A 13,128-nucleotide genomic window follows, 5' to 3' on the forward strand; every position below is an offset into this window, starting at 1 on the left:
GACTAATAAAATTTAGTGAAGCTGCATGAATAGCCATTGGTAAGCAAAAAATCAGTCTGTCAGTGCTGCTTCGGACAAAAGGAATCTGTTGTCCAGCTGCCACAATTAAATTACCAGATATTGCCAGATTCTAATCTTTGTCATGGCAAAACTGCTTTTAAAAAGTCACACTGGAATATAACCCAGAAATACATGTGTAACCTAGCTGTATAAACTTGGACAGTGGTTCTGTAGAGCCTGTAAGGTTTCCCGTAGTCCTCACCACTATCACTCTGCACGGATCTCCTGATGATTTGTATCCAAGCTCTAGCCAGAACGAAATGGAGCAATATTTATCTGACTTTATTTATTGCAGTATGATGCATTTTGGTATCTTTGGGGGATACAAATCTCTTCTGACTCAGTGTGCGAACGTTGCAGAATTGAATGAGGCTGGGTGCTCTTGCCCTTTCTGTTTCAGAGCTGTGGGAGAGTTATCCAAGAGATCAGAGTGCACCAGATTCCATTATTTCAGTATCTATGGGACAGTATAATGCATGACTACTCTGGGATGATGCCTGTGTCTGACTTCTATTCATCATTGTAATTAAACCCAGATACAGAGATTGTTCTGTCCACTGAACATGAATCACAGCGTTTTATTAACACGGTTGTTGAAATCTGTAATTCAACATAAAATTCAACCTATAATTTTGCAGTATAGATTAAGCCCAGTATTTATTTTGCCTGCATAAATCAATTTTACTTAAAGAGAAGCAATTGCTCTCGGGTTTTGAATAAACAGGCACAAGCATTGCTCGACTGCAGACATACCAAACTACTGAACTGTTTTGGTCTGTACTGTTGCTAACAAAAAGCAGTTAACTGGTGTGTTCACTGGAATCAGTATAAAAGGCTCAGGTCAGCAAGCTAATGCTCTAAATTCAGATTTAGTTGAGACACTGAAATTAATGTTTTAACACCTGTAGAATCTATTTTACACTGTGTAATAGTCCTTGTGTAATTGCCATTGGCAGTTTCTGATGTTTGGGATTTCTCTTGGTCGGTTTTTGTTTAGGCATTATGACTTGAACTGCAGTTGCATCCAAATTGATATTTCATAAGCTAAATTGAATGTATAAATCATTTATTGCTTTAGTGTCCACTTCACAGTGTTGTAATGTTATATCTGTATATTTGAAGTTGCAGATTGTCCCATCGAGAGTGGCATCCATGCAAGTATATTACCCTTCCTGGAAGGAAACAATATGACTTTTAAAATTCAAGCAAAAATACTTTATTTAAATGAACTCTTTTATTTCTTTTGTAGGTTAGTGTTCTTTCACCTCTTAGTTCCTGGTGTCTGAGGCTTTATGGACTGTTTTTATAAACTGTATTTTGTTCAATGAGTAACCTGTTTTTTCCTACCTCCCAGAATAAGCAAGATGACCTAGATCTAGAGTTTCCTGGGGAAAAGTTCACTCCACCCTATATATAGCTTCTCCTGTAGTGTCTTTATGTAGCTGTCACTTGCTCTGAGCTGATAAACTGAGAAGAGAGCTATAGTTTTAGGCTGAGGTAGGAAAGGAGGGTGTTTTATCCTTACTTTTTTTCTTTTTTGGGGGGGGCTGGGGGGGTGGCATCTATTAAATACATCTTACACGCATGCCTCTATCTGGATTCCAGTGTGGTAAAGGTCAGACTTCCAAACTCCCAGCTGCAACATACAGCACCTCACGTCTCTGTGTCTTCTCAATGTGCTGTGGCTGACTAAGAACCAATTATCTCTTGGTTAACAAGTGAAGTGGATCAGGTGTTTGTGCTGGCAGGAGTTTCTGCGGTGAACTCTGGACGTGATGTCCTGGGGTCATTGTGTTCTTTGGTGGGATCATGCAGATGGAGGTTCCTCCAAGCAGCACTGCTGGTGTGGTGGTAGTTCTCTTAGAAAGCAAAAACTGGGAAAATGGTAGTAACAACTACCTAACAGATACTACCAAACAGGCTGTTGGTGTTGAGGAACCAGACAAATGTTTCCACTTCAGGGTAATGAGTCAAAAGGTGAAGAGTGCTGTAGGCTGAGGAAAATGCACCTGTCCCTTCATCAGTGTAAAGCATTTTTTTTAAATATAGGGGAATTTTAGCTGAGTCAGTGCGTCAGCAGCTTGAGCTATTTGGGCTTCTGCAGCCTGTCTGGGGAGAGTAGGGTACTTTCCATGTCTGTTTAGAAAGTGCTACTGCCTACTGACACCACATACTCCTGGGGCCTTTCCCACTCTGGCGATGGATGCCACTGGAACCCATCAGTGCTCCTGTGTTGGGGTCTGAAACCTCCAGCACATGGGGAAGCTATCATCTGCGTTTGCTTAACTTGATTTGAGGTAGGATTGTGCTCCAGCACTTAATAGCTTTGACAGACACAGGAGCAAATGCAGCCGAGGCTGAAGCAGAGGCTTGGGGGCTGTGTTTGTGTTCAGGAGCCCATGAGCTGAAATCACACAAAAATGTGGCGTGCCCCATGATTGGCATTGTGTGTGTCCATATTTCTGGCACAAGGAAGTCTGATCTAAATCTAACCCTCTACTGCTGCCAAAAAGGATTGCTTTGCTTTTCCCTCCTGTTTTCCACTTGCAGCCGTGTGCTTTGCAGTCGCTTTGTGGTGGTTTTGGTGCTTATTTGATCCCTCAGTGAGTCAGCTCATACCCTTCACGTGTTTGAAATGGGTTCTCTCGCTCTTTATTTTACTCCTGTCGCTTAGTGAACCAAACTGACTTCCTGCTGGAGATTGGATTTGTCTGCACTCTTTGCCATCTGTATATTGTATTTTACTTTGTGACGTCTCTGGAAAGGTCTAGAGGTGTCAGGTATCAGATGTGTGCTATTACTACCAAATATTAGAGGAGTTTCGGCTTGTCCTTGTTGCAATTAAAGATATATTTGAACTTAAGTGCATACCAGAGCATGCACAGAATGAATAGCTGATACTGGTTTGAGCAGTAAGTGCATTTGGGAATGGTCTCTAGGTGAAATGCAGTCTAAAGGTGCCATTTCTAGCTTAAGTGGGGTGGTGATTTCATTTGGAGGGATTTTGCAGATTCAGGACAGATGTCTGATGTAGACGAAGCCATAAATCTGTTTTTCTTAAATGTGATCTTTCTGGTTTAAAAAACCAAAACAACCCAGCAAAACATAATAGAAGAATATAAATCTGTCTGCCACAACTACCGTTAAAGATGCTTAGATGCTTTTCCTCACTATTTTCTTTTTTAAAGAAGCTTCATTAATGTTACCTAACAGTTCACGAGTGTATTTGGCGAGTAAAGGAACGGGCGAAGACTTTCACAGCCTGTTCATGTTGTGCAGCAGACTGTGATATCCCTTGGGACACAACTGACTACAGTAACATCATTCATCTGCCTTGTGGGGTGCTGCTCTGCCTCCTTCCTCACACAAGCCTTCCAGTTATGACTCCATGGATGGCTTCCAGAGCCTGAACATAACTTGGCAAGCTTCATCACTGCAGTTAGGAGTTTCATTACCTTTGTGCATATGTATGTGAGGACTGCCAGTGTACGTGGCTTTTCGTAAAACAACCTCCCTGTTGTCTAAAATGCTTAGAATTAAGAAATTATGTAAGTATGCACGAGCAGAACCTAAGCTGGCCACCTCAGTTTGGTTGTCCTGTTTTATAGGCTGTGGCTCCTTTCTCTGGTCTCATGTCCCTCTGGAGAGGCCCCTAGTTTCCTACTGAAGCCAGTCTTACTTAAAGCAAATTGAGGGACAAAACCCCATTTCAAGAAACTTGAGAAGCCAATCTTGCTGCTTTTTCATGTGTCTGCTTATGCCGTGTTACCAACTCTTGTCATTCCTGTGGTAACACCGTGTTCTCACACACCTTGAACTGTCTTGCTCGGTACCTTTTGTTTTAGTTCCCTGAATTCAGACCCAGTAACGCTGAACACAAGCAGTCAACACCATCTTTACAGCTTCTGTGGATCTCGTGAAGTCAGTTGGGGCAGGCTGCTGGGTCAGCGAGGGACACCCCTCCTTGTTGCTCACTTGTAATCAAACAGCCCAGCACGCTGTGGGGCACTACTAAGCTACAGAAATCATCTTCTGAATGAGACTTCTTGCTGCCACTAACATTTCCTTGTTTTCTTTCACAAAATGTGCTGGCCAGGTTTCAGTGTGAATGCAGTAATGCATTTCATCTGGACGGAATACAGCTATTTAAATTAGACCAATAGCTATTGCTCTTTCTCCCTTAGAAGACTGAAGTAACATATCAAACTGAAGTAAGATACATGTTTTTTCAAATCCTAGATGCAGGGAGTTTCCAGCAGTAAAGTGCCTGTGTGTCCATACAGAGTGCGGTTGTCCCATGTGTAGTTGTTCACTGGTGACCTCACGTTTTGCTTGCCGCAGGCCAAGTCCTCGCCAGTGGTGCAGCTGCCTGGTGCTGCTCAAGAAACTCAAGTGGGTTTCTAAAGCTGGAGGCTTCACAATGTGCAGCTTGTGTATGGTCAGCAGAATAAGCTTTATAAAGGTCTTTTTCAGCCCTGCCTTCACTCCTGCTTCTACCTGTAGATTGAGCTGCAGGAAACAGAGTTTGGCCAAGAACCTTTGTGCTTACGCTGTAAGTGTTTTCCACCGGTGGGCTGTTGAAAACCCAGGAGAGAACACACCAGAATTGCTAATGGAAAATTCTTCTGTCCAAAATCATCTTCTTTCACTTTTAAAGCTTTTGTTTTGTTAGTGTCTTAAACTTCCAGGTGGACAAGACAGTGTCTGCAGACATTTATAACAGCTTCCATAAAACGAGGGCTCAGATTTAACGTATGGTACTTCTATTAGCTTTGAGTTAGGTACGACAGGTGTTACTGGTAGTTGTTACACCGCATCACAGAGTAATGATGTTCAGCGCAGTGCTGGAGACTGTACATGAAAAAGTGTGTGCGTTGGACTGTGTTCTGGAGTCTGTGAACAAGGGGATATACGGAGAGTTATGCATATGCTCAGTGAAGTTTTTTCTGCAGATTATGTATGATTTTTGCAAAATGCTTGTCAAGCTTTGCTCTTTCTACTGCTGTAGGGACCCTCTTCATCATCTGAGAGCTAAGGCTCTAGAAGCTATTCCATAATTCTAGGTTTTTCATGGCAAACTTGTACCTGTTGTTGTACCAAACAGATCTTTTGTTGTTTTTCTGATGTTTACTCTCCTGATTTATTTAGAGATAGTCTTATATCCCTGTCAGCCTTTGTTTTTCTAGGCTAATGCTTCTATTTTTATTTGGCTTGTTAGTGGCTGTGATATTTAAGCAACTTACGTTTTCCTGAAAAACAAAATCTGTCTCATCCATAATCAGAGAAACTAAACCAGAACAAAAAAAGGAAAAAATATTAAAGCAGGGCATATTTTAAGTGATTGAGGGATCACTGGTGGACTGCTCAGCATCTTGCAGTGAATTTTGTCATGGTGACTGATAATGGAAGTCATAGACAATATTTACATTAAATCTGCAGAACATGTTGCCCAGAAGGCCTAGGGGCAAGCACCTTTCTGTGCGCTGCTAGCCATTATCCTCTCTTACTGGGATAAACCATTCCATAATGTGCTGTGAAGCCCTCACCAGGAACGCAGCTGTTACATGAAGTGATACAAAAAAAATGAGGAGCAGGCCTGTAAGTTATTTCAAGGCTAATTTCTGTACAGAGCTTCAGCAGAGCAATTTTCTTTAACCTGATCTGCCAGTCTGAAATTGCTCCGTAGGGTACTTGCTGTATGGATTTCAGCAAATGTTGTTTGATGAACATTGGACTTGATTTTGCCAAAGTTCACGGAGAAAGCCATGCCCATCCCTTTTCTGCCCCAAGGAATCATGTAGAGCTGCTTATCTCCCCAGACGATTGGTTTATTTCAGCTTCTACTGTCTGATTCAAAACAGCAAATGAAATAACAAAAAATGGTTTGCTGCAGTAATTTCTATTTGTGTTTTTTCTGCAGTGGAGCTCTGCCTATAGGAAAGGAGGTGTCCCAAATAAAGACAGGAGTTCAGACTCCTCTTGTTACCTTGCCTATTTGGTTCAGAGATTACTCTGCAAATCTTTATAGAGTCCCCAGGGAAGCACCTTCCCTGACTTCACTTAACTGCAGTGGTGCATAAGGAGATAAAGTGAGTTTAGTCCCGTAGGTCCTCGGACTTGCAGGAGCGGGCACTGAATGCCATCTGCTTCCCCAGCTACTCTGCTGCACCCACTGCCTCTGAGAGGTGTCCTTTCAGAGACTATACAGTGAGCTAAAAAGTCTAGCAAGATGACTGAAATGTTTCTGTAGTAATCAAGTGGTGATATTTCTGCTTACGGAGTTAAAATCCAAGCAAGACGCTTCTTTCCCTGTTCTCCTCGAGCCTATCTAGCTATTACTGTTACCTCTAGTTACACCCCAATGACTCCCAAGGTAACCAGGTGTACTAAGGCTAAATGTCATAAATTAAACCTAAAAAACTCCCAGGGTTTTCCTGATAGCTGTTTTGCTGTGGCCATGTGTATTTTTTAACATACTGAATGCCTTCAGATTTACTGCCTCAGAGCTCAGCGTTACTCCATCCCGGTGTTTTATCCTGGCTGCCACTCGTGTGTGTGTGTGTGTATAAACTGGCAAAACTTCAGTGATCTCGCGGGTTGTAGCAGGGCATGGTTATTCCACTCAAAACATTAATGCAGGAGAACATGATACATCTTTATATCTTCATAAAACCCGCAAGAGTGTTGGTAGCATAATGTTAATGACAGCAGGCTTTCCTTTCAGGCTCTGAGGGGCATGGAAAGCAGCACTCCACCTGTGGTGGAGTGATGCTTTGGTGCAGGGCATGAGCAGTTTCCTCTCACCCAAGCGTCTAAATCAGAGCATTTGAAAGTTGCAGGTAATGTTCTTGGGAAATCGGTGCTTTTAAATCTGTGCAGATAACCTTTGTATTTTCCACGTGATTTTTCTCAACTCCAGCTCTAAAACTCCATCCTGTCTATCACTGTCTTAGGTGCTCAGGGTTTCTGGTGTGCTTCACACAATGTGAAAGATGCCTCATTGCGTGTGGATGAGCTAAAGCTGGAGATCTCCAGACTTTGCAGCTGCTCTCATACGGGTGTGTTGGGGTGAAATGGGTCTTTGTCTTCCAACCAGTCAGTCCATATTCAGAAAAATGACCTCTCTGTTTTCATGTCTCTCCTCTCAAATGGTTTTCTGTTCTTCTGAGATTTTGCACTCAAGTAGGTGCTGAAGTGCTGTGTCCCTGGGGTAGTGTTTGAAATCCTTTCTAAGTGTGGTACTGGGTAATCGTGGGGACGTTTCTAGATCTTACCATCTGGTACTTGCAGCCAGCAGGATGAATCCATTGTGGAAACCTCAAGTTTTCCTTCAGTAAGCCAACTGCAATGTAAACAAAGCTCTTCCCACCTTCCATGAGAGCAGAGGTGTAAGCAGAGGAACGGCCTGATAAATAGAGATTTTTCTTTATCCCATTGGTGCTGAACAAAGCGTGACAGGAGCCGTGGCAGCTGTAGAGGCTGGTGTGGGCTCCCCGTCTCCTCCTTTTGCCCTTGCAGAGCCCTGGACCTGCTTCAGTTCCCCCTTCAAACCACCTACTCTGAAAGCACCTGTGCTGAAACAAACATCAGTATTTTTGGTGTAAAATCAGCCCAGGCAAGATTCAAAGAAGAGTATTTTAAAAAACCCATCCAACATAAACTGAAAATGCTGATTAGACAGGTGGTTGTTTATACGGTTAGTGATGGATGTTGCACCTCATCTGTGAAGCCCAAAAATTGCAGCTTGTCATGGTTGCACCAGCACCTGGCTGTTTTTTTCACACATAGCAGGAAAATGAGTGTGTGTTTTCTGGAGACAGATTAAAGAAATGACCAGATGCTCATTGAACTGTCTCTGTCCACGTAGAACTTTAAAATAAGAACGAAGAACTTACTCTGCAAATATTTCACTTGTATAACCAAATCCTGAGAGAGCTATTTATGATTTTTCTACCTGTTCTTGGCACAGGCCTGCTTTCTGTTAGAAGAGGTTTGACAGTTGCATGAGATCATGCTTGGATTTATGCCCTGCGAGCTAAAAACGCAGAGTCACTGCTTGCGAGGACAAGACTCTGCTGGAAAAAATAGAAACATTGCCCTTGTGTTCACTGCTAATACTGCACTGAGAAGTGGAGCTTCTTTAGTGTGCCTTAATATTCATACAGTCATTCTTTGCTTTTAGATAGAGCACTGCTTTAAAAAACCAAACAGATTTAGTAACAATTGTTTAATGCCTGAGACATTCCTTTCAGATTAATAAATGACCAGCTGACATGAGCCGATAGCCTGAATCGGTGCCTCTGGCTGTTTACAGCTGCTGCTCATTAGCTCAGAGCTGAAACAATTAATGTTATTATCAAATGACACTAAACAAGTAGCTGAGTCGCATTTTTTGTGTGTGTTCATTCTTGCCAAAGTGGAAGATGGCGGCAAGTCTGTGCCTGAGGGAGGTGACTGTGTCCGTGTGATGCAGCACCCTGGGCTGTGCCGAAATCTCTTGTGTCCAGCCCAGCAGTTCAGGGTGCTGTCAGTACCCCTGATTCAAACCCCATTTCCAGCTTCAGAATGAGTCGCAGAAATCCCCCCATCGGTTGCCTGGGACCTGGCGGAAGGGAGGAGCTGTGGATGGTGGGGCAGCCATTGCCAGTGACAGCCAGGACGGCTGCACGTAGGGGCTCATACTGTGATTGAGGTGCCCTAATATTTGGTGAGGTGCCAGGTAGATGTGAGGCTTCATCTGTCTGTGGCTTTCTGGCAGGCTAATGCAGAAACATGTTTAAAAAAAGCTGTGGTTAAGCTGTTGCAAAATGCAGCGTTGATTATATCCTTTCATTGGTCTCAGGAAGCCTCCTGGCTGCCTCTGCACAGCCCAGTCCCCCGCCGCATGGCCTCGGCTGGAGCTTCCAGTCACATACCTGGATCTTGGGGGCACCCATTCTGCGGTAGAAATTCAGACGCCATTAAGAAAATAAAAAGGCCCGTGGAACTGAGTGTACCATCAAACTGCAAAGGTGGGGCAGCTTCCTGCTTAGGGAAGTATTCGTAATCGAGGATGGCTTTGTTATAAAGGCAATTAAAATATTTCAGATTGAGTACAAAGTCATGATCAAGTGAACGAGGATTCCTGAGTTTGGAAACAAGCGCTGCTGCCATGGGCTGCTGTGTGGACAGTCTCAAAGCGGGTGCCTCACGCCAGCAGTCTCTGTGCTTCAGGTTTTCTTGCTCTCTGGTTACACAGACCCCACTCATCACCAGCCCCATCTGTTTTTGAAGCTCTTCTGCAATACGACGCGGTCTGTTACCACTTTTCCCCCCCAAGTCATTTATCCTTAGCAGAGCAATCTGTTCTCTCTCCTTTCCCTGTGGTTTGGCAGAGGTGTGCACTGAGAGTCCTGCTCTGCTGAGTTCTTGTTTGCTGTGAGGCCTGATGGAAAATCTTCGTCAGGTTTCTGCTTGGCGTGCCTTGCTGGGGGCAGCCGGTTGCTAGCCCACCTTCCTGGGCTGGCACAGCTTGGCTGCGGAGCTCTGCCTTGGCAGCCGTTCTTTACCTGCTGCTGGGGAAGGGAAAGGTCCCAGCCAGGGTCTGCAGGAGCCCTTTCCTGTGCTGCCTCTTCGGTGTGTTTTGGTTGGGTAACAGACTGTATCTCTATAAAAAGAACTACTCTGTCCTCTTGCAGACCTCTTTTTTCATGCTTGCTCACAACTGGGTGGCTACAGAAGGGTATTTTCTGTCATTGTAAAGGGCGGTACATCAGGGGTAGGTGATCTGCGATTGCTGCTGTTGATCTGCCTGTTTGTTTTTGTTATCTGTGGTGCCTCTTTCTGAAGCTAAACTGACACCTCCCAGAAGACTGATGTGGGAGTGATGTTCTGGCTGGGGCTGTTGTGTCTATTTAAGTCCATTTTAGGAACTTGGTCTGTGAAGACTTGTGTTCGATCCGGTGGTTTTGATGAGTGTTGAATCTCGCTTTAGACAAGGCTGTTAAACTGCGTTCTGGAGAGCCCTCTGCCCAAGGAGGATGCTTGCCATAACGCCAAGATAACACCATACGCTGAGCCTCGAGATGAGATCATTCGTTGCTTGATTTCACTGATCCTTTGATATCCTACTCATTATATACTTTTTGTAGAGTACATCCCTAATTATGCATAATGTTTCTCTGCTCTATGTTATTATGTTCTTATTGGTTCATTTAAATACACATTCAGGCATCTTCTGTTTACGCACTGAAGTACAGCCTGGATTTAAGCTTCAGCAGCCCTCCTCTGAGGGGTTGCTTGTATCTTCACCTGAGGTGCGTTTTCGTGTTTAGTCCCTGTTTTGGTCCTTTGTCCCTAGCCTTGCCTCTTGGCTAATTAGGGCTGATTTCTGTAATTTTGCTACCTTGTTCCTGAAGTACTCAGAAGGCTGTTTTTTTTTCTTAGAATTGCCTTGAAGCTGACCTGATTCTTGCCAAAAGATACATTTTAGCACTCTTGCTGGTTTTTAAGTGTTTGGAGCCGGGATTTCACTCTTGGCTTCAGTCCCAACAGGGGCACTCCTCCATTTTCCTCTTGGCTGCCTGTTCCCAACTTGTGCAGTGGCTGTAGCAACTGCATGGTGGATGCTAATCACCTGTTTGCTTTCCGTGAGGTGAAAAGTCAGTCGGAGCAGTGTCCTTATAGCCAGCATGAGGAAAGTAGCAGGACCTGTGGTTCAGAGGCTGTGCTGTTTTAGGCCAGCTAGAGTCAGCTGCACCCCAATCCCTGAATTCCCTGCAACGACAGCAGGAGGGGAGCAGGGGCTGTGTGTGCTCAGCTCAGCTATGCTGAGTCTGTGGGCTCAGTAGGCGGCTCAGTAGGCAGCTCCGGGCATATCGTGTGCCATTTCTTACTCTTAGTGTGTTACGCGGCCCACGTGAAGTCACCTGTATCCCTGTGCTCTTCATGGGGTGCCCGCCTGCCCGCTAAGGCATAGCAAGCCTGTCCTGTAAGGGACCTGCACAGGCTCGTCTGAGAGTTGCAGTGCTTTATGGGTTATAGGTTGGCAGATTTGGACCAAGCTCATGCCTCAAGAGGCAGATGCGTGTACGATCTTTGGCTTTTCTGTCTGCTGTACCCTGAGGTGAGTCAAAGCCTTCGAGTAAGAGGTTTGGGTGGGTGCACATGGAGGGACAGTGTCCAGGACAAATCACACGTGTCTGAGATCACTGGACGAGTGGGGGGCAGGTTGTGAGTACACCTGTCTGCTGCACTGTGTATAGGAGATGGCAGCACAGCGAGGGTCCAGGCTGCCTGCAGCCTTTTGACGTTAACCAGGCTGATCAATACCAGCACTTTTAGCTGTTACCACTTTGATTTATCCTACAAATTAGCCCCACTGATTGATGCTTCCAGAAAGTAAATATGTGTCTGATGAAAGTGTGAATGATTCTCCTGTTTCCATGTGGACTGTTAGCATCCTGTCATAGCTCGAGTGCTTCCCCTGTCTCTCGTGCTTGAATACAGCCTCCGAAAAACGTTACCTGCATTTATTTGTGGTGTTAATTTTTATTTTTGCTTTCTGCTTGCCAGTGGTTCTACAGCAGTAAGTGAATGGGACGCAGTAGGTTCACTTCTGTACCTTTCAGCAGACGAGGCAGTCTGAGAGATTTGTATGTTTTCAGCCTCTTCAGCTACAGGACCATTTTCCTCTTCCCAAATCCTCAGGTTTTTATTTGTTGATAAATCTGCTCCTCAGTTATCCAGCGACTGTCTTGCTCGAACCATAAGTGCCGTGTTCAACACAGCCATAGCACTATAATAACCGTCTGTGCTTGCCAGGCCTAAGAAGGGGTTTCTGCAAAGATAACCGCTTGGTGCAAGTAGGAGAGAACATGGGCCACTAGTGCAGATGTTGTGGTTTGGTTATAGGGTAGGCTGATCCACATACATATGCTGTTCTTCTACCACCAGCTGCAGAAACGACTGCTGGCCCCTTCTGCTAGATTTTTTCCTTACCCAGCTGCTTTGCTTTGTAGTCCTTGTGGTGTACAAGTCTCAGGAGGCTGCATTTTGTGCCTGAGTGTCCTTAATTTAATGTTAGGGGCAACCGTTCTTTCCTGGCATTATTCACTGCAGCAACTTGACAGAAAAGCATGAATTTTTGTAAATTGTTTATGGAGCTTTTCCCTCTCCATATAAAAAAACCTCTGCTAAAGTAAGCATGTAATAAGCCGTAATAAGAGGACTTAATGTTACTTACCTCTGAGAAGATGTGGCCTGGAGCAGTTAGAGGGTCTGGCACGTGTTGGTGTATGTGTTCTCCCCTGAACCCATTCACACCCTGATGTTTGATGGAATCACTGGAGAAGGGAACACAGACAGCGAAAACTGACACAAAGCTGGTGAAAAAGAATTCAGTTGTTAGAACCGTACCCAAGGATATAACCCTTCAGTTGGAGAAACCTGCTGTGCCGCCTGGAAATGGAAAAACTGTCTGGTTGTGTCAGGAGAGTGTGTTTCCAGGGATTAATTACTGCTTTTTAATTACTGCTTTTCCCCTACAACTCCTCCTTGCTAATCTTTTGTATTTAGGTTTGCATTGATGGTTAATCAAATTTCAGAGTAGGTGACTGCAGAGCAGCGGGTGATTCCCACCTGCCAGGTGCGGCTGGGTTTGCGCTGGCCGAGCGGAAAAGGCCACTGTCAACTCTGTCTCTCGGGAGTAGGCAGCCTTCTTGGTTTGCTGTGACAGCACAGGTAAGAAGCTCGAAAACAAAGTCCCTTTCTCTGATAGCCCTTGTCACTGTCTAGGAAAGCAGCAGGCAGGATGCATCTAGTTTGTACCTCCTCTCTCTGCTCCAGCTCTATTTTTGGTAGCAGAGCTGAGCTCAGGGGACAGGTGATACTTCAAGAGTCGGCAGCCAGGACTGGGTTTCTTTCGTGGTTGCTTATCTTTTCCAACTCTTCAGATAAATTTTCTCAGTAATTCCAGTGAAATAATTGTGAAAAATGCCAAGGACCATTTTAACAGTTGTAGTAATAGCTTAAATGTGGCTATTCCATCTCTGCAGAACCACTGGGGCTTTCACCAAAAACCGCCTCCTG

General features: G+C 44.6%; 1 protein-coding gene across 1 annotated transcript in view; it reads left to right on the plus strand.

Moving 5' to 3' along the window:
* The first annotated feature begins 1,869 nt into the window (after window positions 1-1,869).
* Window positions 1,870-13,128, plus strand: part of LOC104491316 (RING finger protein 11-like) — a 20,595-nt gene continuing 9,336 nt past the window's right edge. Inside the window, exon 1 of the mRNA XM_010133714.1 lies at window positions 1,870-2,022. Coding sequence (XP_010132016.1) covers window positions 1,870-2,022 — 153 coding nt within the window. The remainder of the gene's footprint in view (window positions 2,023-13,128) is intronic.

Source organism: Buceros rhinoceros, unplaced genomic scaffold (genome assembly GCF_000710305.1).
Source record: "Buceros rhinoceros silvestris isolate BGI_N320 unplaced genomic scaffold, ASM71030v1 scaffold10753, whole genome shotgun sequence".
Classification (NCBI taxonomy): domain Eukaryota; kingdom Metazoa; phylum Chordata; class Aves; order Bucerotiformes; family Bucerotidae; genus Buceros; species Buceros rhinoceros.